This window comes from Tachypleus tridentatus, chromosome 7, assembly GCF_004210375.1.
Source record: "Tachypleus tridentatus isolate NWPU-2018 chromosome 7, ASM421037v1, whole genome shotgun sequence".
Classification (NCBI taxonomy): Eukaryota; Metazoa; Arthropoda; class Merostomata; order Xiphosura; family Limulidae; genus Tachypleus; species Tachypleus tridentatus.
Window position 1 is genome coordinate 114,007,611 of NC_134831.1, and position 26,803 is coordinate 114,034,413.

The 26,803-nt window shown below is 34.1% G+C and overlaps 1 protein-coding gene across 1 annotated transcript in view; it reads right to left on the minus strand.

Moving 5' to 3' along the window:
* The window catches only part of LOC143256432 (BMP-binding endothelial regulator protein-like), a 68,040-nt gene extending 41,476 nt beyond the window's left edge, over positions 1-26,564 (minus strand). The window contains exons 1-2 of the mRNA XM_076513660.1: positions 26,141-26,564; positions 7,560-7,645 (exon numbers count right to left, since the gene is read on the minus strand). Coding sequence (XP_076369775.1) covers positions 7,560-7,645; positions 26,141-26,237 — 183 coding nt within the window. The 5' untranslated portion in view covers positions 26,238-26,564. The remainder of the gene's footprint in view (positions 1-7,559; positions 7,646-26,140) is intronic.
* Positions 26,565-26,803: the final 239 nt, after the last annotated feature.

The following is a 26,803-nucleotide window of genomic DNA, read 5'->3' on the forward strand; positions in this document are numbered from 1 at the left end:
ATAGAATTGTACTATACAGTAACTGTAGGTAATATGTTAAATGCATAAATGTACTATACAGTAGGTGTAGGTAATATTGTAAACATGGGTATGTATTACAGAGTAAGTGTAGGTAATGTGGTAAATATGGGTATGTACTACAGAGTAAGTGTAAGTAATATGGTAAAGATGGGTATGTACTACAGAGCAAGTGTAGGTAGCATGGTAGACATGGGTATGTACTACAGAGTAAGTGTAGGCAATATGGTAAACACAGGGATGTCATATACAGTAAGTATAGGTAATATAGTAACCACAAGGATGTAGTATGCAGTATGTATATGTAATACGTTAAATATGAAGAATAAGTATAAGTAATATGGTAAACATGGAGATGTGGTACACAGTAGGTATAGGTAATATGTTAAACATGGAGATGTGGTTGTTACACAGTAGGTATAGGTAATATGTTAAACATGGAGATGTGAATTTTACAGTAGGTATAGGTAATATGTTAAACATGGAGATGTGGGTCACAGTAGGTATAGGTAATATGTTAAACATGGAGATGTGGGTGGTACACAGTAGGTATAGGTAATATGTTAAACATGGAGATGTGGGTGGTACACAGTAGGTATAGGTAATATGTTAAACATGGAGATGTGGGTGGTTACACAGTAGGTATAGGTAATATGTTAAACATGGAGATGTGGTACACAGTAGGTATAGGTAATATGTTAAACATGGAGATGTGGTTTTTAGTAGGTATAGGTAGTATGTTAAAAATGGAGATGTAATTTTACACAGTAGGTATAGGTAGTATGTTAAACATGGAGATGTAATTTTACAGTAGGTATAGGTAATACGTTAAACATGGAGATGTGTTACACAGTAGGTATAGGTAATATGTTAAACATGGAAATGTAATTTTACAGTAGGTATAGGTAATATATTAAACATGGAGATGTGGTACACAGTAGGTATAGGTAATATGTTAAACATGGAGATGTGGTAATTTTACAGTAGGTATAGGTAATATGTTAAACATGGAGATGTAATTTTACAGTAGGTATAGGTAATATGTTAAACATGGAAATGTAATTTTACAGTAGGTATAGGTAATATATTAAACATGGAGATGTGGTACACAGTAGGTATAGGTAATATGTTAAACATGGAGATGTAATTTTACAGTAGGTATAGGTAATATGTTAAACATGGAGATGTGGTACACAGTAGGTATAGGTAATATGTTAAACATGGAGATGTAATTTTACAGTAGGTATAGGTAATATGTTAAACATGGAAATGTAATTTTACAGTAGGTATAGGTAATATATTAAACATGGAGATGTGGTACACAGTAGGTATAGGTAATATGTTAAACATGGAGATGTGGTACACAGTAGGTATAGGTAATATGTTAAACATGGAGATGTGGTACACAGTAGGTATAGGTAATATGTTAAACATGGAAATGTGGTACACAGTAGGTATAGGTAATATATTAAACATGGAGATGTGGTACACAGTAGGTATAGGTAATATGTTAAACATGGAAATGTGGTACACAGTAGGTATAGGTAATATGTTAAACATGGAGATGTGGTACACAGTAGGTATAGGTAATATGGTAAACAGTAATATGCAAGTTTGAAACCTTCACTGCACAGCTGGTCTGAAAGGCAGATGGCCCGGCATGGCCAGATAGGTTAAGGCGTTCGACTTGTAATTCGAGGGTCGCGGGTTCGAATCCCCGTCGCACCAAACATGCTCGCCATTTCAGTTGTTATAAAGGTACGGTCAATCCCACTATTAGTTGGTAAAAGAGTAGCCCAAGAGTTGGCGATGCGTGGTGAGATGACTAGCTGCCTTCCCTCCAGTCTTACACTACTAAATTCGGGACGGCTTGCGCAGATAGTCCTCGTTTAGCTTTGCATGAAATACAAAAACAAACAAATCTGAAAGGCACGTTGTGAACCTTTGAGTTTGTGACTTGTTTGTATATCTCTATTCCCAGCGAAGTCCACCATTGTATCGTATTGAGAATTTCAACGTTTTTATCTGTTACAACATTGACTCAGTGAAAGAAATGGCCAGTAAAATTGTAAAAAACTGATTATTTTGTAAGTAAGATACATAATAACCCCACAGATGTAATTAACTGAATTTATTAGAATATTGATTTATTTATGTTTTTATTTGTGTGTGTGGCTCGTACGTTATTAGGTAACAAAAAAAATTTTGACGCATAAGAAATTTGGTTCATAAATGCGTTATAAAACAAACTTAACCTTGCGGACAAAAGACTCCTAAATCCACCCACCATCTACAGGGAGCCTGCATTACACTGTGAAAATATACCATTTACAGTAGCGACCTCTGCAGGAGGTATAAGAATATCGACCACACGTGAATCATGCATCTTTCCCGTTAACCAAGTGACTTCAATGTTGTCTCCGTCGATAAATGGCGTGTAGTGACATCACGCATTACGAAGAAGGGAATATAGCGAGTAGAGACGTCACATAATAAGACAGGTGTTATACTTATAAAGATATACAGTTTTGGTTGTTTTATTTAATTATTTTCGTTTTCAAACAAATATAAGCTACCTAAAGTACTTACTTGTTCTCAAAAGACAAATTCAGTTTAAACACCTAATTATTAAGATAGTTAATTAGAAACAGGTTAGATAAACCTGTGGTTTATCAAGATGTGGTCACAACAACTGTGCTAGAGGTGTTATTTCTAACCTCATACGCTATAGAAGTCCAGCTAGGAACCACTTCCGCAAGATGTGTAAATAGATAATAATTAGAAAGTGGTTTCACTGCAAGACCAGAATACTATGATTCACAGGACTAGTCTTGGATCCAATTAGTTGTTGATGTTATCCAAATCATACCAATCAAGTACACATCTGTTAAATTCACAATAAGCTAATTATCGTAAAGATACTTTAATAAACAGAAACATAAAGATATCAGATAGGAGCGTAGAGACAGTTAAGCTCAGTGTTACGTCACAACACGACTGGTTCAGGGGCGACTTTCTGAAGTTATGCAGAGACATTCCAACAAACGGAACGATATCTGTGTCATCAGGAATAGGGTGCTAAATAGTGACACAGCAAAGAATACCCTCACTCTGTCCCTTCATAATTCACAGGGGCTCTAATGTATCTCTCAAGCTTCCCTATTATAAAGAATACCCTCACTCTGTCTCTTCATAATTCACAGGGGCTCCAATGTATCTATCAATTTTCCCCATTACAAAGAATACCCTCACTCTGTCCCTTCATAATTCACAGGGGCTCCAATGTATCTATCAAGTTTCCCCATTACAAAGAATACACTCACTCTGTCCCTTCATAATCCACAGAGACTCCAATGTATCTCTCAAGTTTCCCCATTATCCCCAATTACTTCTATAGCTACTCCAAAGGGGTCCGTACCCGAAACAAACACTGTTAGGACATTCGCCCTTGGCTCCAGAGCACGGGGATATGTATAAGTATTCAAACGTGGAGCTCCGGTGAACAGGGACTCAGTATCGCATTATTAAAAGCCAGATTCTGGTATAGCTATCCTAAAAACCTACTCCCAGACATCCATCATACTTAAGTAACCGTCTGATGGTATTTTATACCTCCGTAATATAGGGAAACTATGCTATATTGTCTTCCAGAGTTCCTCTTATAAATTTGTCTCCGCCAGCACCAAAACTATGAGGAAGAGTGGCGGACAAACTAAGAAACTAATGAAGAAACTAAGCGTTAATTAATATGGGATGATTAATGACTCTTACTTGAACTAAAGGACCGTGTGCTTGAAAGAGTTGTCCATGGACCACATCTATCCAGGAAGTCTTGAATTGCATTTTAAGATCTGATGAAGACCTGAACTAGCAGCTTTAAACGCTATCCAAAACAGGTACAGTCCATGAACAACGCCTTTATATTAATTATAGACAGGCGTTATATTATTACCAGAACCAATTTCACTTCAATGAGTAATAGCTTGTACCAACCATGTCATTATGTGGAACAAAAGGTTTCTGTTAGAACAGATTAGCCAGGTCAACCCTTACATCAAATACAAAGTTTAATTTTATACCTGTATTATCAATCAGGGATACTGAATCAGCTTGGCAAGACCATGAGGTAATAATCTCCTAAACCCAATCCAAATACTTCAACAGCAGAGGGAAACATTCACCAAACCTCTATCCAAAAACTTATATAACATAGGGAGCGTTATCTGGAACTCTATCCAGAAACTTATATAACATAAGGAGCATTCTCTAGAACTCTATCCAGAAACTTATATAACATAAGGAGCATTCTCTGGAACTCTATCCAGAAACTTATATAACATAAGGAGCATTCTCTAGAACTCTATCTAGAAACTTATATAACATAGGGAGCATTCACCAAAACTCTATCCAGAAACTTATATGACATAGGGAGCATTCACCAAAACTCTATCCAGAAACTTATATAACATAAGGTAATATTCTCTAGAACTCTGTCCAGAAACTTACAGAACATAGGGTTGTTTGTAATTAAGCAATAAGCTACAAAATGGGCAACCTGTGCTCTGCCCACCACATGTATCGAAACCCGGATTCTAGCAATGTAAATTCGCAGACATACTACTGTAGAACATAAAGAAACATTCTTCAGAACTCCATTCATAGAATCGTAATCATCAGAAACAGTCCTCAGGATTTCGTCCTGAGACTTATGGATAAACAGCAAAGATTTAGGGCTAGGGGTAGATATAGTTGGTATTAAGGGAACAGTCAGTTGCAAACTATCTTTGTTAACATGAAGATGACCCAGGAAGGTCAAAACGTTGTTCTCTGCTCATAAATGAAAGTGTTAATACCCATACCAGCCGTTTATACTCTCGTCCCTAAGACATGTGTCTGATAATGGTCATTGAAAACTCGCTTTATCTTAACCTAAGATGGTCTGAGAAGGTCGAAACGTTTTTCTCTACTTTATTTTGGTAAATTTTTAATACCCATACCAACCATCTTGAAATACATTTTTTACAAGGCAGTTCCACGTTCATAGCTTGGCGAGTTTCGACTTTAAAACATAATAAACTTTAGTTTCATTGTTAGTTTGTAAGTTGTTATCGTGATATTTACAAAATATATGATTCACGGACTCGTGATTTGTGTGGTCCACCAATAGAAAAAATAACAGTTATAATAATTAGCGTTTGTTACAATAAATCTTCCTTTTTCTAGAAAGCTCTCAGATTTACAGTTTCTCGTTGAATTTTGTTCTGAATCTATGTGTGTGTATGTTTGCTTTTTGTTTTGTCTACCGTCAGCGCTTCCAGTGGCACAGAAGTATGCCTGCAGCCACTTAAGCACAGATAGCCCCTATGCTTAACTTCAAACAAGTAAACCAATGTTAGCTACTACTACCATATAATCCCTTACAGCAGTGGTTTCCAAAGTGTGGGGTGCGCCCTTCAGGGAGATGAATGGGGTAAAAACGATCTCTTGGAATGGTAAACGATTGGGGTAGAGTCGATAGATAAATAATAAAAAAGACAAGCGTTTCAATGTATTTTATTAATAATAACTAATTACTACAGGACATGCAGCATTTTAACTCTTTCATTCATTAAAAACAAGGTACGGTTGCACAAGAAACCGTATCTATTAAAGGGAGCATACAGGACAAAAGTTTGGAAAACATTGCCTTTTAGGGACCCTTCCTACACTCTGAGCTTCTTCCGGCTTCTTGTAACGTGTAGTTTAAATAGACCAAGTCCTGGTGGAAATTCACAATAGTTAGCTTGCCAAATTGTGAATCTTATGGTTCCTGGTTCGTGTCCCGTAAAGAAAAAAGTAAGTGCACTCTTGTTTTTTGGGGCCGTGGGCGCATTATGAGAGTTATAATGAAAATTCACTATCCAATTAGAGTATATGAAGCGTTAATGTTGGGTGCTGTTAACTGTATATATAGTTATTTTTTCTCTAGTCGATTAGGCTTTAATTGGGAAATGCTAATGTATAGGGATAGTCTTGTATAACACGCGAATTTCCGAAACATTCAATAAACCATATTTTTAGAAAGATTTTAAACAAATGGTTCTAAACAATTGACACACAGCTGACGTTTTTGCAAACTTTAAAAAGTCCTTAAACAAAGCACAGCCAAGGTAAAGTATGTAAAAACAGATACCAGACAGCCATCGTGGTTAGAAAGCTGGCCTAGCGCATAAGGCGTGCGACTCGAAATCCGCGGGTTCGCGCCCGCGTCGCGCTAAACATGCTCGCCCTCCCAGCCGTGGGGGTGTATAATGTGACGGTCAATCCCACTATTCGTTGGTAAAAGAGTAGCCCAAGAGTTGGCGGTGGGTGGTGATGACTAGCTGCCTTCACTCTAGTCTTACACTGCTAAATTAGGGACGGCTAGCACAGATAGCCCTCGAGTAGATTTGTGCGAAATTTTCAAACAAACAAAATGGTTAGAAAGCACGAGATTTTTAAAAGGAATAAGGGTGATTTATCGTGGTTTGTACATCGCAGACTCTAGACAACTATTATGATGGAAAAGGACAAGTTGTCGTAACAAAAGAGACGATGCTTTTAATGTTTTGCTCTAAAAATCCACCTGTAAAACTGTAAGAAAGAAAGGTATTCAACTTTATTAGCATGCAGGTAGTTTAGAAATTAAAATACAAATTTATGTTGTTAAATTATACACAAATCGTAACATTGATCGTTTGCTAGATAGGCAGTTTGATGTCATGAATAAAAGAATCAGACACACGCAGTGCTTACCTTATCTACAGTGTGAAAATTATTTATTACTGTTAGTCCAAACTTTCAGTTGGTTTTCCTAAAACTATGTTGTCTGATTCTAAGTAGGGTCAGAAAAGTACAAACATGCACAGACAACGAAACATGTACTCTTTTTAATAACACAATTATGTAGATGATCTCCATATTAACACAAACAAACACGTAATTTCTGTCATAAGACACAAGCAAACACATACTATACATAATAACACTGAAATAAATATGTTCTCTTCGTGAACTAGTTTACAAAATAATCGAGAGTACACGTGTTCCTGAGTAGATTGAAGTCAATATTTAACCATTTGTACTTGTCATAAAACACTAGTGTTAGGTCTAATAAAGCGAAACTTTGATCATTTGTACTTGTTATAAAACAATACTGTTAGGCCCAAAGAAGTGATATTTAACCAATTATAGTTGTCAGCAAACATTAATGTTAGGCCTAAAAAAGTAAATGTTTAAACAGTCATACTTGTCATAAAACATTAGTTTTAAGCCTAATGAAGTGAATGTTTAAACAATTATACTTGTCATAAAACATAAGTGTTAAGCCTAATGAAGTGAATGTTTAACCAATTATACTTGTCATAAAACATCAGTGTTAGGCCTAACGCATTGAATATTTAACTAATTATACCTGCCATAAAACATCAGTGTTAAGCTTAACGCATTACAAGTTTAGGAAATGCTTTTGCCACAAACATTATTATAATTATAATGAATTATAAGAGATGTTTCATACGTACCTTACATTCACACTTAATGCAGGGGCTTTTAGTAATAGGAGGAAGTATCACATCCTCTCCTTCATTAGTGCATGTGACAGGAGAACCTGTAGAAAATAATGACCTAAATCAAGTGTTCATTCAATACATTAACTTAGAGAAGACAATAACAACAGTCAGGTTTCTTCAGTGTTTATTGAATAGATTAACTTAGAGAAGACAATAACAACAGTCAGGTTTCTTTAGCGTTTATTAAATAGATTAACTTGGAGAAGATAATAATTACAGTCAGGTTTCTTCAGTGTTTAGTAAGTAGATTAACTTAGAGAAGATAATAACTACAGTCAGGTTTCTTCAGTGTTTATTGAATAGATTAACTTAGAGAAGACAATAACTACAGTCAGGTTTCTTCAGTGTTTAGTAAATAGATTAACTTAGAGAAGATAATAACTACAGTCAGGTTTCTTCAGTGTTTAGTAAATAGATTAACTTGGAGATGATAATAACTACAGTCAGGTTTCTTCAGTGTTTAGTAAATAGATTACAGTCAGGTTTCTTCAGTGTTTAGTAAATAGATTAACTTAGAGAAGATAATAACTACAGTCAGGTTTCTTTAGTGTTTTCATAGATGAAACATAGTAAGATTTATCAACATATAGTTAGATGGATTTATATCTTTGGAAATTAAAAATGAAACATATCAGTGAACTATTACTAGTTCTGTACTTTTGGTAAATTGGTAATTATTTTCAATATTGTATAGATCCTACAACTTCGTTCACGTGTGTGTGGAGAGTTGATAAGGTTTGTCAGAAAAAAGTCAGGTGGTTCGAAGGTTGGCTTCTCCGACGACGTTTATGTTTCGAGTGGAGATTTAGTTCTCTTATGACATATTGGCAGCCAAAATAAGGAGGAAATCGAAACGGAATTAATGTTAGAAAGAAACAGTTCACAATATTTTTTATTTTCGGACCAAAAGGTCAGTTCATCCTGGGAAAATCGTCAGCTCATACAAATCAATTGATTTGTTTTTCTCTATTCTGACAACTTTGTAAAACTTACACCAATACGTAATACTGTTTTCTGTTGTGTGTTGTGTTTGGAGGGATAGGAGACTTGCAACTGATTGGGTTAATTCAAGTCTTATTTGTCTACATAGAAGTGCATGGTAACCAACAATAGATCATCCAACAGGATGTGCGACATGTTAACATCGTGATTAGACTTTGTTTGCTCTTGTGTAGAAACTGACACCGAAAAATCATGAAACGTCTCATTCTGACTAAAGAGATAAGAGTTTCTGTTTGTTTATACTTTAATATTCGTCTTCTAGGCTCGAACTGGTTTACTTTAAAACAAATTCGTGGTATTATTATCAAACTTATCACACGATCCTTACAAAGATTATGAGATTACAATTTTCGTGTCTGTGTGAAATGTAACTCTATCTATACGATGTATTTAAGTCATGTGGTCAAATGTTGTCTGTTTACAACATACATTATCAACAGAGGGGTTTTACAGCTTCGTTAAAATGTGATACTGCAGTAAGTTTTAAAAAATTTGATCAAGGATTATGAAAGTATGTTAAAAACGAGGCTTAGCTTGGTTGTTGTGAAACTCAAGTCTACACAATGGGCCGTTTGTACTCTCTCCACTACGGGTATTGAAACCAGACTTTTAGCGTCTCATGTTTTAAGACGTTGCGCTAAGCCATTGAGGGACGAAAAATAAGCCAACATTTATTGGTGTGTTAAGTATAGTTTATTTAATTACTTAATAATCAGTATTCTTGGTGAAGCTTACAGTGTAGATTTTTAATTATCCCTGATTATATTCGACGTATGTCAGAACAACAAGCAAAATAAAAAAAAAAATGATGTTTCCGGTACTGAAACGACAACAACCTTGATCCATTACATTCACAAGATTCATATGAAGGCGGCCAGTTATCATATAATTTTCTTTTCTTTATTATTATTTCTTAAACATTCGTGTTTTATTCAACATACGAAATGAATCCAGTGTTTTAACACGTCAATGACTCGCTTCTAAGACTTCCCTTCTCGGAACTGTTAAGGTATCATCGGATGTCCGTCCGTATCACACGCTCGTTCATAAAGTAAGACCAAAATAAAATAGCTGCTGACGTGTGTGTTATGTGTGTGTGGTTTCAAACACCTCCTTTTTTGGTCAGTGCTATGAATGAGAATAGTTTTAACGATTGTCTTATTGCAGTATCCAATCATCGTGGGACTTGGCTTCAAGACGAAGTTTAAACATAAAAACGTCTTTGTACAGATGAACAGATAAGTATGTGCGGAGAATAAGATAAAAAACAAACCCCAACAGAGTTGTTGCTCTCATTAATGCAGCTGCACGGTTTGAATCAGATAGCTTGTTACCCATAGAAAGGAAACCCCCTTGACGTCACGTGACGCTGGCGCCACCAGCACGTGGTGACTCATTCACTTCTGTGTAGGTTCAAGTTTTATTTTAATGTTTAAAATATCACAGAAATGGACTAGATGGTGTACGTTTTATAAGTATTCAGTACATAAATACGGTCGTTGTCATGGTTATAGGACTCTACAGTCACCACAAACTAGTTATAAATTAACTGTTATATAATTTTTATTTCTATATATTCTGTCTTTTCTCTCGATATTATCCTACGTTTGCAGTCTTCAGGGAAGTCTTGACAAAACCTTTCGTGTTTTTTTTGTAAAAGTGGTAAACTTCTCTGTCAAGTAGTCTCGGGATCGAATCCTACTAACAAAAACAGTGATACTCACACTGCGTACAACAGATTAGCAGCCAAAACAATAGAAAAGAACTAACAAAGCAATAAAAACGTTGTTACCAAAACAAACACTTTACTATAAGCAAACTTCACACAATGATGTGTTTATCTACATATCTTTAAGGAACAAAAACGAAATACGTGAAATAAGAGACGTTATGGAGGTGTACTCTGTACAGCGTTTAAACAACTGGCCTTATTTTAAAGGAGACGCAAGTAGCCATACGATAAAGATATAAACATAAAGCCTGTACGCCGCTAGTACAGCGGTAAGTCTACGGATTTACAACTCTAAAATCAGGGTTTCGATGTGATTTTACTACAAGAAAACACACAAACCAAGATATAAAAAAAAAAAAAACGTAACGGTTTTCCCCAGCTTCTTGAACCTGAATATGTCTTCAGATTTATTTAGGAATAGACTAGAGTAAATTTCGTGTACGTATTTTCACAAGTCGCGAGTAATTACTGCCTTATTTTGTTTATTAACTACTGAAGTTCTGTTCACATAGGTTAGTGGACAGTACTGTAAGAAAGATAAAAAACATAACCACGTTGTTAGAAATCATGTGATTATTTCTATTAAGAACAATAGTAATTTCTATGTCATTAGAAATCATGTAACAGTTTCCATAGCGACATTGGCAGGGATCGAACGTGTGTGTGTGTTTTTCTTATAGCAAAGGCACATCGGGCTATCTGCTGAGACGACTGGTCAGGGATTGATAAAAAATATTGACCGCAGATCAAACAAAACTAAAGTAACGACAAAAGCAATAACAATTTAAATTTATGAGAGAATCGAACGTTGCTGAAAAGTACTGTTAACTTCGGATGTTAGAAGTCGAGAATAGTTCCTTATTATACGTGAAGTAAAATGTGTAGAAATGTAATGAAAAACTCATCATTTATTTACAGAAAAAGGCACAAAATAATAATTTTCATATATTTTCATTTCAAAATACCAACACTTTTACTCGTTGAATTTCGCGCATAACTACTACCTAACTAAATTAGCTGCTCTTGATTTAGAAGTGATAGACGTTAAGGAAGGCACAAAGTCTGCATCACAAACTCTTCGGCTACTCTAATCGAAGATTGGAATTGATCGTAACATTATAACCCCTATCACCACGACTGTAAGGACGATCACATTTGGTGAGGGGATTCGAACTTCCGACCTACAGATTACGAATCGAACACTCAAACCACCGGGTCATATCAAAAATAATCTGGTGTTAAAACACTCAGAGGACAAATAGTGAAAATCGCTAAAACTCCTAAACTATAAGGACTATAAATACAAAATCCTGTAATTAAGGAATATTTATATTCAAGGATTTGCCAATAAAAGAAGAAAATAACTTTACCATCATGTGATTTTTCATTGGCCAGTGAAGTTTAAAATAATTCAAATTAACCAATCAATCTTTTCCTTCAAAGTACCTGATATGTTTTTTTTTCTTGGAGATCTTTTACGAAGTTAACGGAAATGGCTACTTTAATAATTAAGGGAAGCGAACCCACTTCAGGAACAAGAAACACTTACAAGAGAGCTCCATTACTTTTCCTGGCACCCTAGCGGGACCTTTGTTCCTTTTGAATTCTTTAAATAAATCGTTGCTTGTGTTCATCCACAAATGGTAAGGAATCTCATGAGTGTAGGTTGTCGAACGATCCGGTAAGAAGGGTATTTGTATGAAAAAGAAAGAAGGGGCACGTGGTAATTGTTATGGAAAACGACTTTGGAATGACAAAAGCAGAATTTTAAATTTCTGATGAATAGTTGTATAATAAAACCAGAAATATTAATTACTGCCATACTTTTGCCAGCAGGGCCTTTCGTGTGATTTCTCGGCGATTTTTGGAAGGATAAAAAAATATTGTTGTTTATAGAAGGACAATATATCATCAAACAGCCTAAATAATTTTAATTCCACATAAGTTTTATAAATATTTAACAAAATCAAATGAAGAATTATGAGGCCTCATTACAAATCTCACGTGCTGTTCCCCAATGACTCAGCGACAAATCTGAAGTCTTGTAACGCTAAAAACCGGCTTTCGATACTCGTGGTGGCCACAGCACAGATAACATATTATGTAGCTTTTCGTTTAACTGCGCCCCCACAGCGGTATGCTTGCGGACTTACAATGCTAGAAACCGGGTTTCGATACTAATGATGGACAAAGCACAGACAGTTCATTGTGCTTAATTATAAACGAGCAAACAAAGTTGCTTAACTACAAAGATATACGTTAAAGAGATACCAACAAGCACAAACTAAACTAAATAGGTTGTTCGTTTGTTTATGAACTTCGCGCAAAGCTACTTGAGAGCTATCTGCGCTAGCCGTCCCTAATTTAGCAGTGTGAGACTAGAGGGAAAGCAGCTAGTCATCACCACTCACCGCCAACTCTTAGGCTACTTTTTAACCAACGAATAGTGGGATTGACCGTCACATTATAACGCTCCCACGGCTGAAAGGACAAGAATGTTCGGTGTGACGGGGATTCGAACCCGTGACCCTCGGATTACAAGTCAAATGCCTTAACCACCTAGTCATTCCGAGCGAAATTACGCAGATTAATTTCAAATTTTTCTTTGTAAAGACCACTTATTAAATAATGTAGATGGATAGAATAAAAAAGATTCAATATAAAATGAAAATTTTATACTATTTTATAGAAGAAAGAATCTTCAATAAATCCTATAAAGATTAAATAAAAGAGATTTTCTGTAAAATGTTAAGTTATAAATCTGAAGGTATTTATAATATTAAACTATTATAACGTTAACTAAAGAGACTGAGATTTTAACAAATAAATCAGTCGATACTGAATAGCTTTGAACTGAAAGTGAATGGATGGATCATGGATGGCAGAAACGAAACACTGGTCAGAAAAGGAGAGGAATGGACGCTTTGTTAGGATGACTCTTAGATACGTAATAGCATACAACGCTCATTATTTAGGTACATATGTATTAAAGTATCTACATTTTACGAATTTAGCACCTAACAACAACAAAATTCACAGAATACGAAATACTAGTAACAACAAATGTATTATGTGTTACTAGGAAATAACCCCCCCGGAAACTGAGCGGTAAAATTCAGGGCTTATAACACTGAAATTCAGTGTTAGATTTCTGTGACTATCTCACAAACATTTCTGATGACGTGTCGTTAAAACGATATTCTATAAAAGAGAATAAAAAATATTTATTTTCAATAAAAAAACATCTTGAACTTAAATCTTGATTAATATGAAGTCCATGTAGCCATCACATGTGTTGTGCATGTCTGCTGTAACAATTACAAATGTTACACATGCCCGTTGTAAGTCATAACCCTCATATGTGCTGTGCATGTCTGCTGTAACCATCACATGTGCTGTACATGTCTGCTGTAACCATCACAAGTATTATACGTGTCCATCGTAACCATCACATGTGTTGTGCATGTCTGCTGTAACTACAAATGTTACACATGCCCGTTGTAAGTCATAACCCTCATATGTGCTGTGCATGTCTGCTGTAACCATCACATGTGCTGTACATGTTTGCTGTAACCATCACAAGTATTATACATGTCCATCGTAACCATCACATGTGTTGTGCACGTCTACCGTAACCATCACATGTGTTATACGCGTTCACAATAACCATTACAAGTGTTGTAAGTGTTCACTGTAACCATCACCGGTGTTGCACGTGTCAGCAGCAACTTTAACCATGAACAAGTTAAAATGAAACTTTATAAGAAAATTTGAGGTTATACAGCAGAAATCGTTTATAACTTAAGTTTCTCTATATCAATGTATTCTCTCTCAACACGGCATCCCAAGCAACAGGTGGTTTCCTCAATTTCACATACGTGACAGATCATGGCGCAATGAGTAGGTCCAGTTAATCCAAACGTGTTTACAAGGACAGTATGTGGAACACGTTCAGCAAAATGCTCTGAAGTGTCTATGGTTCCAGACGCCATGGACACCCTGTAGTTTTAAAGTATCAGAATGAGGGGGGTCAAGCTTGTCGGTAGATTGTTTACCTTCAGAAATAGAAAATTAGGGAATACAAGATGCAATCCGAATAATTTGTTTTAATAGCGCCATCTAGTGAATAACACACTATATAATGATCAAGTTGCCTGAATTATTTTGTTGTATTATTCGAGAAATAACAGGTAATAAGATGTACAAACATCATGTAAATATATCCCACAGCAGCTAAGTATAATCAACGAACTAGTGACATAAAGAAATTTAGCAAGCTTTTCCAAACAGTTAGGCCTACTCTCCTACCCTTAATTAACATCTCTGATAACACGCTTAACGTCAACTCTGCTTATTTGTAATTATCAAATCTTAGTAAAGCTATTTGTAAGGAACGGAAGGTCTCGCGGTCAGTGACACGTGGCAGGCAGAATAAAAACCTGAAATGACGTTTTTATTAATCGACTTAAATTCTCCAACAAATTAATTAGAGAAAATATAGTTAAATTTAATTCATAATCAAATTTGGTTTTCATTTTTATACCTGATAAAATGTGTGTTGGTGTTTCTCTTATAGTAACGCCACATCGGGTTATCTGCTGAGTCCACCGATGGGAATCGAACCCCTGATTTTAGGGTCGTAAATCCGGAGACTTACCGTTGTACTAGCGGGAGACGTATAGTTGGTAAACCTCATTGCTTTGTTAACTTCAACTCATATTAAAACAACATGTTTCAATAACACTTATAAAAGTTCAAGCTGTCACAGATGTTTCCCTGTGGACCAGCAGTAAGTTAACTGGATTATTTCGCTAAAATCCGGGGATCGATTCTGCGTTCTCTTCAACACGCGTAGTTTGGGAAACAACAACATCTATCATAAAGATTAAAAACAAATATTTATAATGTCACATAACATATTCAAATAATAATAATAAACAATCAGAAAAGTGTTATAATCTCCAATGTTTTTATGATTAATTCGACTCTTTTTTTATTTTGACTTCGTTTATTATATCTTTTACTCGCATTCGATGTAGCGATAATTTTTTAGTGTTCTGTAAGATTGATTGATAGATATACCTATTTCAAGCCAACTGTTTATTTCTTTGTTGTATTTTGTGCAAAGCTAATCGAGAACTATCTGCGCTAACAATTCGTAATTTAGAAATGATAGACAAGAGAAAAAGCATTTAGTTAGCATCACCCACCGTCAACTCTTGAGCCACTTTAATCGAACAGTGGAATTGAACGTGACATTGTTATTCCCCCACTGCTGAAAGAGCGAGCATGTACCGTGATGGGATTCGAGCCCCCACGAGTCAAGTTTCCTAACCACCACGGCCATACCAGACCTACACCAACTCTCTGACCTATTTTTCACTTTCTACGATTTATCCAAACGAAGTGAATCGTGCAATAAATTCACAGTTTTCCCTAATGATTTAAACAGTTATCCTGTGCTTCTATTTCGCAAATTTCTTTGTTTCTGGAAAATTGTTGTTTAATACTGAGTAAGGTTTAGTATGAAAAAAACAAAAACAAAAACAAAATTGTTGTTCTTTCATTTGGTTCAGGAGTTTGAATTTCGAACCCAAACGTACTCACCCTTTCCATTATAATGTGATGGTCAGTCTTACTATTTGTTGTTTAGAGTAGCCCAAGAGTTGGTGGGGGGGAGGGTAGTTTATTTTCACGTTTCATGGCGCTCGACTCATGATCTGGAGGTTGCGGGTTCGAACACAGTATTTAGTTTAATTTCAATAAACAAAAACTGTTCATTTTTAAGTATAGAATAGTTGATAAGCTCCATAAAAAATTAATCAACTACTGGGTAGCGTTGCTGTTGTTGTATTTTAGTCATAATAAATTCCGTGTGAAAGCACTAAGCAGTTCCTTCGAGATTCGAGCTTTTCTTTTTCTTTTTTCACAGTTCACACGAATTAAAACATTTTAAGATAAGTATTTACTCACGGTGATTTCACATTTTCCTCAGTTTGAGTAACACATATTTAAGATGGGTGCTGTTTAGTGGTTTGAAATACTTAAAAGTACATATTAAAAAAAGTTAATTATTCTCTTATCCTCTCTCTACACCACTATATAAAACGATCTTGATGAAACTTCATGTAACTCCTGGTAAATAAAATGCCTAACGACAAATAAAAAAGATTATGCAAAAATACGTCTCTGCAGGTGTCATTGTTTCATTAAACCGAATGACTTCGTAGTTTTCAGTGAAATCGTTGTCGACTAGTAAGAATTCAAAATGGCGTTTATAAGAATATGAATGACTAAACAATCCAGGTACGTAAAACTTTAATGTCAGTTTTTCTCGAATTCGTTTCAATTCCACTTTAACCTTTCACTATTATTTTTCACTTTAAATGTATACAAAATATAGTAGTTTTCCATTATACCCCTGTGACTGTTGCTGTTAAGCCTAACGTTTAAGAACCAGTTATTTTATATTTCTTATTATTACTAGTTTGTCTTCAGACTAAAGTAGACCTTAAAATAAGTTAAATACATTGCTTTATTGAATAAATGCAACATGAAAGCTAGTTTGGTCTTTTAAGAATTAACTTGTTTACTTGAACTTAGATCCATTAGTTTAAATCCAGACTGTAGATATGTAAGTGATTAATAATATAAATCAGGCTGAATACATTTTATTATTAACGTTAGACATACATCAAAGACTGGTTATTGTTACTTCTAATAAAGTTATGTTTTTAAGTTGTGTGTCACTAAAAAAAAGTTTATTACTTTAGTGTGAAGACAAAGTAGTGATAAAAATTAATTATATAAATGATCTTAAATGTCAGGCTTAACAGCAACACTTACGGGAGTATGATGGAAAAGTATCAAAAAATTAAATTAGCCTTAACGTTTTTTATGACCTTCAGTTTTCTTACAGTGCCAATGATCTTTTTTGAATATATTGTTCAATGTCGAGTGATTTAAAAAATAATCGCGACAGACAGGTAACGAATACACCTGTATTTGAAAAGTAACCATTCTTTAAGGTAATTCAGATTTTGGTAAGAAACATCTTGCAAGTTAAGTGAACCTTTAAGGCTTAGTTAGAAAACATTCAGACCAATATAAAATTGGACATTTCCAACCCGATTTGTTGGCTAAGCGACTGAGCTCAGACCAAAGCCAGTGAACAGCACCCGCCGTCTGCACAACTACCCTAATCTGAATAACGCGTCCACAGCTGCAAGTGTGAAGTATATTCGCCAGCATATCGCGGACTCAAGCCATGACCCTTAAGATGCATAGTTTGGACACGCTAAATGCTAGGCCATGCCCAGCCGCATTCTTAAGGTAGAAATAACTCTGAAATAAGTTTTGTTTGTTTCTTAAGACGAATAAGTAAAACTCTCCCTTTCGTATTATGAAAATGAAATTAAAGACAACGAAAACAATTAACATGTTAGATAATATAAAACAATGTATTGATAACCGTCATCAGGGTTCATATACCTTGTTGACGAGAGTAATTATTTATGTAACTGTTGAAGAAATAAGCACTTTCTGTTTTAAATATATCTAGAAAAACTACACGTTCTGTTTCACAATTGAAAGTATGAAGTTTAATACTTATATATATTCTTACAATTGATGCAGGTAAATAATAATATTAATCATTTTGTATTCACTAAGTTTTTTAGTTACGTTTTATAGACGAACTGACTACCATTTGAGAGAGTTATTGTTTTCTTTTATTGTGGTCATAGTATCAATGGTCCTTGAAAGGCCTGGTGGTTAGGGCACTTGTCTCGTAATCTGCGGATCACGGGTTCGGACCCTCGTTATTGAACATACTCGCTTTTTCAGCTTTGGGGCGTTATAATGTTGATTAAAGAGTAGCGCAAGAATTGGCAGTGGGTAATGTTAATTAAGTAAATTAGAGACTACCAGCGGTTATAGCTGTCTAGTAGTTTTGCGCGGATTCAAAACAACAAATAAAAGTATTGACAGCCGTTATTTAGATTTATAGCCCAAAATGTCGTTAATAGCAAGGGTGTCCAACTGATGAAACAGTGAATACTTATCTTAAATAAGTAAGAATACATGAGAAGTATGCACATGTAGCTATATTACTTGTCAGGTACATTTTTGCTCTGACTACATAATTTATTCTGATCGGAAATTATTATCAGTAGAAGATGCGCTGCTGGATAGCAGTGGCAAAAACGTAGTGTCAACAATGAAAAAAAAATAAACACGTTAACGTAGAAAGTAGACACTCAGCCGTGTATTTGTTTGTTTGTTTTTTTAATTTCGCACAAAGCTCCTCGAAGGCTATCTGTGCTAGCCGTCCCTAATTCAGCAGTGTAAGACTAGAGGGAAGGCAGCTAGTCATCACAACCCACCGCCAACTCTTGGGCTACTCTTTTACCAACGAATAGTGGGATTGACCGTCACATTATAACGTCCCCACGGCTGAAAGGGCGAGCATGTTTGGCGCGATGGGGATGAGAACCCGCGACCCTGGGATTACGAGTCGCACGCCTTAACACGCTTGGCCATGCTGGGCCCTATCAGTAGTGTATCTTACCAGAAAGAGCAAATTCTATAATCATTTTCAGTTATAACACAGCAATCTGCATCTGATATATATACATACTAGTAGCTGGGGAGAAATTAATTTATAATTTCATCTCAAGTATCAATTAAAAACATTATTTATTTATTTATCCACCATTCTCTGACTGAAAAAATGAAAGTGATTTTATAATGGCGTGCATCAGTATGTGTTTTTTCGAGAACTGTATATAATTAGGATGTTATGAATGTTTTACATATACCGTATATAGTTCACAAATAAAAATTCATCACTTATGAATAATTTTTACCCTATTAGCCCTTCTGCATACTCCGTAAAAACGGAAAAGTATTTCATGAACGAATCGCGCATGTGCATTATCACGTTATTTTATACGTACTATTATTGCAAAGCGTTTGGAATAACAAAAAATCATTTGCCATTTAATTACAATAAATTGTAAATATTTTCGGTTTCTGTTATCTTTTATGTGAACAATGAATGAAAATTTTTTTTTTTTAAATGTTACTCGCGCGAACCATCTTCTGGAGATGGTTACGTCAGAGATTAGTCAATATATTTATTCCACAAGTGAGTTCACATTAAGTTTAAGAACCATCAAATAAATATTTTCTATTGTTGTCCTAATATCTGTTTTATTCGAGTACGTGAGAGCTGAATGTTTAATTTCGCGCCAAGCTCTTCGAGGGCTCTTTCGTTTAAAGTGACAGAAGGAAGCGACTCAACACCACCTATCGACAGTTCTCTCACACCTTATTACCGACGAAAATTAAAATTAACTGTCACATTATAGCAACCACGGCTGAAAGGGTAAACATGTTATGGAACGTTACTCGATTCCGCAAATTGTGAGTATTGTGCTCTGACCATTAGACCAGGGCAGGCCCGCGAGGACAGTTTGAATTATCAGAAAAACAAAACAACAACATATAATTAAAAACATGCTATATTTTTTTCATAATTGAACATGTTGGTTCTTAACCATGTTTCAGTTAACTAATAGCTTTCGTTAAACCCATATAATGTAACATTTTACATAAACATTTTTGAATATATGTGTACCTACTTCATGTACGAAAAACTGAAAATATTTCTCTATTTCAATTTCATCTATGCTATTAGAGGGCACCCAATGACCTTTTCGTCATTACGAGAGAAAAACAACAAAAATTTGATTCAATTAAGATTTTTGAAACGTAATTTAACCGCATGTTAAGCACTTTATATAAATATGTACAGCAGTAGCTTAAAGAAAAACTTTATGTTTATATTCTGTCTTTTGAATTAAGATGTTCAAACAAAAATACATCTTATAACATAATCATATTGCATATAAACAGTGTGCATTGTCAGTGATTTATTGAGATAAAATTTAGAGGTGCTGGGAAGGCAAGTAAAAAATAATAAAAGTTAATTAATCATAAACCTTAATTAGATTTTGATAGAGCCACGAGTACAGTTAGGCTTAATGTAACGTGTGTTACGCTGGAGTTGTGTTAATTGTGTGTGTATTACCGTTGTAGAGATTCATGTGAACGAAACTTAAAATATTACCTCACGAAATTAGGTTGATTTCATGTTCAAAGATGACAGTGTATTTCACAGGTTCGTATCTGAGAAATCCTAACAAATTCATGTTGTGGTCTGTGTATAGTATACTGCAAGATCTAACGTGGCTTGATAGTCAGGGTACACAACCTGAAATCTGGGGGTCGTGGGATTGAATCATTTCCCTAAACATGCTCGTCCTTTCAGCTGGAAGGGTTTTATAATATTACGATCAATCCCAATTGTCGATGTTAAAAGAGTAGTCCAAGAGTTGGCGGTGGGTGATCTTGGCTAGCTACCTTTCTCTAGTCTATCACTTCTAAATTAGGAACGGTTAGCACAAGTAACCGTCGAGCAGCTTTCGTATAAAATTTAATATAAATAATATAAAAAGCAAGGCTAGTGATATGAAGAGTAACAGTGATCTTTGTTGTTTTCATGTGTGACTCGCATGTCATTACGATCTCTGTAACAAACGGAATCGTGAACCCACAAACAAGTTGGTGAATAAATACTCCAGAAAAAATGTCTCGAACACCAAATGGGTCTATATAAACCGTAGGTAACTTTACGGTTAAAAGGTTTTCACGAAGAAAGTGCATGATATAAGCTATGTGTTCTAATATTCAGCTCCTAGAAATCAGACGGTTCTGGAAATTTTATTTTTATTTTCCATCAATACTACATAAAAACATTATCAAAGCTTTGATGAATCTTATTCCATACATATTGTTAACCTTTGCCCTAAGTTCGGTAAAGCCTGATAACTTTTCTTTAATTTGAGACAAAGTTGAATATATTCGTTTTAAAGTGGTTTTATTAAAGATTTTAAGCACTGGATTGTTGACCATTCTTTGAAATAGGTCACATGCTTTGGGTAAACCAGTTGACTATACATGTTTTTTTTTTTATCTGCAATATTATTCAGTGTCCTTAAAAGTTACATAAGTTACCATTATAAATAGAACAGACAACAATGAAACTATTAAATAAAACATCTAAAAGCATTTTCACTAATTAGGAGGGATGAACGTTAACACATGTTAACTAAGGGTGAACAAATTCATAATGAGAGAGAGTCTCCAATAGCCGCGGCTGTAATTAGATCTCAAATCGGTTAAGATATGGAGGAATGAGCTAAAAGTTTGCACTTGAAAAAAATACTCTGATATTCTATGAGTTACTATGCTGCGGTTAAAAGGTGGTATACGTACCTACGTATATATTTATACTTGTTTAAATGACAATAAAAACGTATAGGAACGCCTGAGAGTAGAGATAAAAGTGCGTACACTTGAAAGATCTAATCAGAATTATATATAGAGCTTTAATATTTATTTATATATAGCAGTAACATAATGTCAACGTTCTTATATATAGCAGTAATATAATGTCAACGTTCTTATATATAGTAGTAATATAATGTCAACGTTCTTATATACAGTAGTAATATAATGTCAACGTTCTTATATATAGCAGTAATATAATGTCAACGTTCTTATATATAGCAGTAATATAATGTCAACGTTCCTATATATAGTAGTAATATAATGTCAACGTTCCTATATACAGTAGTAATATAATGTCAACGTTCCTATATACAGTAGTAATATAATGTCAACGTTCCTATATACAGTAGTAATATAATGTCAACGTTCCTATTTATAGTAGTGATGTTATGTCAACGTTCTTATATATAGCAGTAATATAATGTCAACGTTCCTATATATAGCAGTAATATAATGTCAACGTTCTTATATATAGTAGTAATATAATGTCAACGTTCTTATGTATAGCAGTAATATAATGTCAACGTTCCTATATATAGTAGTAATATAATGTCAACGTTCTTATATATAGCAGTAATATAATGTCAACGTTCTTATATACAGTAGTAATATAATGTCAACGTTCTTATATATAGCAGTAATATAATGTCAACGTTCTTATATATAGCAGTAATATAATGTCAACGTTCCTATATATAGTAGTAATATAATGTCAACGTTCCTATATATAGTAGTAATATAATGTCAACGTTCCTATATACAGTAGTAATATAATGTCAACGTTCCTATTTATAGTAGTGATGTGATGTCAACGTTCTTATATATAGCAGTAATATAATGTCAACGTTCCTATATATAGTAGTAATATAATGTCAACGTTCCTATATACAGTAGTAATCTAATGGCAACGTTCCTATTTATAGTAGTGATGTGATGTCAACATTCCTATATATATTAGTAATGCACACATTAACGTTCGTGTATATAGCAGTAATATAACGCCAACGTTCTTACGTGTAGTGGTAATATAATATTAATGCTCCTATATATAATAGTAATGCAATGTGAAACTTCCTGTATGTATAGTAGTAATATGATGTCAACGTTCCTATATATATTAGTAATGTAATATCAACGTTCTATATACAGTAGCAATGCAATGTGAACGTTCCTATATATACTACTAATATAATTTCAACGTTCCTATATATATTAGTAATGTAATATCAACGTTCTATATACAGTAGTAATGCAATGTGAACGTTCCTATATATACTACTAATATAATTTCAACGTTCCTGTTTATAGTAGTAATGTAATATCAACGTTCTATATACAGTAGTAATGCAATGTGAACGTTCCTATATATACTACTAATATAATTTCAACGTTCCTATATATACTACTAATATAATTTCAACGTTCCTGTTTATAGTAGTAATGTAATATCAACGTTCTATATATAGTAGTCATGCAATGTGAACGTTCCTATATATACTACTAATATAATTTCAACGTTCCTGTTTATAGTAGTAATGTAATATCAACGTTCTATATACAGTAGTAATGCAATGTGAACGTTCCTATATATACTACTAATATAATTTCAACGTTCCTGTTTATAGTAGTAATGTAATACCAACGTTCTATATATAGTAGTAATGCAATGTGAACGTTCCTATATATACTACTAATATAATTTCAACGTTCCTGTTTATAGTAGTAATGTAATACCAACGTTCTATATATAGTAGTCATGCAGTGTGAACGTTCCTATATATACCACTAATATAATTTCAACATTCCTGTTTATAGTAGTAATGTAATACCAACGTTCTATATATATAGTAGTAATGCAATGTGAACGTTCCTATATATACTACTAATATAATTTCAACGTTCCTGTTTATAGTAGTAATGTAATACCAACGTTCTATATATAGTAGTCATGCAATGTGAACGTTCCTATATATACTACTAATATAATTTCAACGTTTCTGTTTATGGTAGTAATGTAATACCAACGTTCTATATATAGTAGTCATGCAGTGTGAACGTTCCTATATATAGTAGTAATATAATTTCAACGTTCCTGTTTATAGTAGTAATGTAATATCAACGTTCTATATACAGTAGTAATGCAGTGTGAACGTTCCTATATATACTACTAATATAATTTCAACGTTCCTATATATATTAGTAATGTAATACCAACGTTCTATATATATAGTAGTAATGCAATGTGAACGTTCCTATATATACTACTAATATAATTTCAACATTCCTGTTTATAGTAGTAATGTAATACCAACGTTCTATATATAGTAGTCATGCAGTGTGAACGTTCCTATATATACTACTAATATAATTTCAACGTTCCTGTTTATAGTAGTAATGTAATATCAACGTTCTATATATAGTAGTCATGCAATGTGAACGTTCCTACATATACTACTAGTATAATTTCAATGTTCCTATTTATAGCAATAATATGATGTCAGTGTTCTTATGTAAAGTAGTAATATATTATTAACGCTCATATATATTAATAATATAATATCAACGTTCTTATATATAGTAGTAATACAATGTCAACATTCCTAAGCATAGTAGTAACATAATTTCACCGTTCCTATGTGTAGTACTAATATGCCAACGTTCATATATATAGTAGTAATGTAATGTAAACTTTACTATACATACAGTGATTTAATGTCAACGTTCCTATATAATAGTAATGCAGTGTCAACGTTCCTGTAGATAGTAGTAATATGACGTGAACATTCCTATATACATATACATAGTGGTAATGTGAACGTTCCTATATACATAGAGTGGTAACGTGAACGATCCTATATACATAGAGTGGTAACATGAACGATCCTATATACATATATAGAGTGGTAACGTGAACGATCCTATATACATATATAGAGTGGTAACGTGAACGATCCTATATATATATAGAGTGGTAACGTGAACGATCCTATATACATAGAGTGGTAACGTGAACGATCCTATATACATATATAGAGTGGTAACGTGAACGATCCTATATACATATATAGAGTGGTAACGTGAACGATCCTATATACATATATAGAGTGGTAACGTGAACGATCCTATATACATATATAGAGTGGTAACGTGAACGATCCTATATACATAGAGTGGTAACGTGAACGATCCTATATACATAGAGTGGTAACGTGAACGATCCTATATACATATATAGAGTGGTAACGTGAACGATCCTATATACATAGAGTGGTAACGTGAACGATCCTATATACATAGAGTGGTAACGTGAACGATCCTATATACATAGTGGTAACGTGAACGGTCCTATATACATATTTGTAATATCAACGTTTCTGTAGCTGTTTAACCTAACCTTATTTTCTGAACTTATAAAAGGAAACTGAGCTGTTCTTGAAGAAAGAAACGAAACGTGAAAACCCAGTGATGCTGGTAGTCTAAAACTGAAGGTTTGATTGGTTTTATTAGCATTTATTGTGGAATAATATAATTGTGGACATTATCTATAAGTAAGATTAAAATACGTGATCATATCGTGTGTTTCTCAATATGTCAGATGAACTGTTAGTACAAGTGGATGAAACAAAGATTTTATGAAGAAACCAAGGGCTTTACTACTATAAGTAATTAAATGACATACTGTATATTTTGATATATAACTGTAATTATACACCTATGACCTGGTATTCTTTTTTTAAGCGACATGCGCACTTAACCTGTGATGAGAAAGTTAATTTTTGTTTTTCACCGAACCTGTCTTTCAAACAAGACCAACTCGAGGGGGAGACTGTTGCTGAGGTGGGCCAGACCCCAGAATTTCACACTAGCCGACATAAATTCATTCATCCTAGCAATTGCTAATATATCACTGTATAAATACTCCCACAAAATCCCCACTTTGCGAGAAATGTCAGAACTAGATTTGTTTACAGAAGCGAATAATATTACTCTTGAAAAGTCGTAAGTGAGGACCGGAAATTATGCTTCCAATAGTAATATCGTCACAGCTCACAGTATGATTATCCAGATAAAATTATATAGGTTAATTTGCTGTTAAATAAAAAACGAACTAAAATTCACGAAATTTGTTGTTAAACGAACAGCTATACGATGATTGTCTAGGTTGTGCCCAACGAGAGGATTGAAACTAGAATTTTTGTGGTGTCATCCCTCAGTTTTATCGCTGAACAACTTGGAGGGGGAGTGGTATATGAAATAGTGATATTATTTAAATAAAACGCAGAATATCTAAGAAAATAAATACCGGTAAAATAGCTTATTTTAGACGATGGAAATATATAGAGAAAAATTAAAACTATGGCAGTTATGGAAACAATAGAGTTACCATGAATGAGTCCTGTAACGCCGTTCAGGTTAATGAGTCCTTTCAATAGAAACACCAACACCAGCCGGACCAAGAGATCGTTTATGGTCGAAATCATCGTTGTCGGTTTGTAAGGTCTCGTCGCTGAAGGACAGAACCCTGGTCGTTGTCGTTTAATATTTACTACGAGTCACGTAATACCTCAGAAACGGCAAATGTACAAACTATCCCAAAATGGTCTATAATTATGTAATTATTACCTTTTTTTTCTACTTTTAACAAACAGTTAACTCCTTATAACGTTATTATCTGTTCAAAAGATTATATCGAAATGTTCTCTAATAAAAATCATACATTCTCACAATGTAGATTAGTTAATATTACTGTCTTTGTTTAACCTTTTTAACATGTACTCCAACTACACTGAGGTTTACGCACGAACTGAATATTTACATGTGCTTATCGACTTATTAAACTATTTTTTTTTCCGAAAGTTTGATGATTACAGCGCCCTCTCCTGGCATACGAACTTCACGTGCGTTCGTTCAAGGATTAATACGAAAGGTGTTAGCACAGAGGTCCTTTTGAAGTCTAGCCTATTAGATCTTTTAAAAAAATGTGAAACAAAGTTCAAAACGGGTAATTTAACTCATTACAGATGTGTTCAAGATATATACTGAAGTC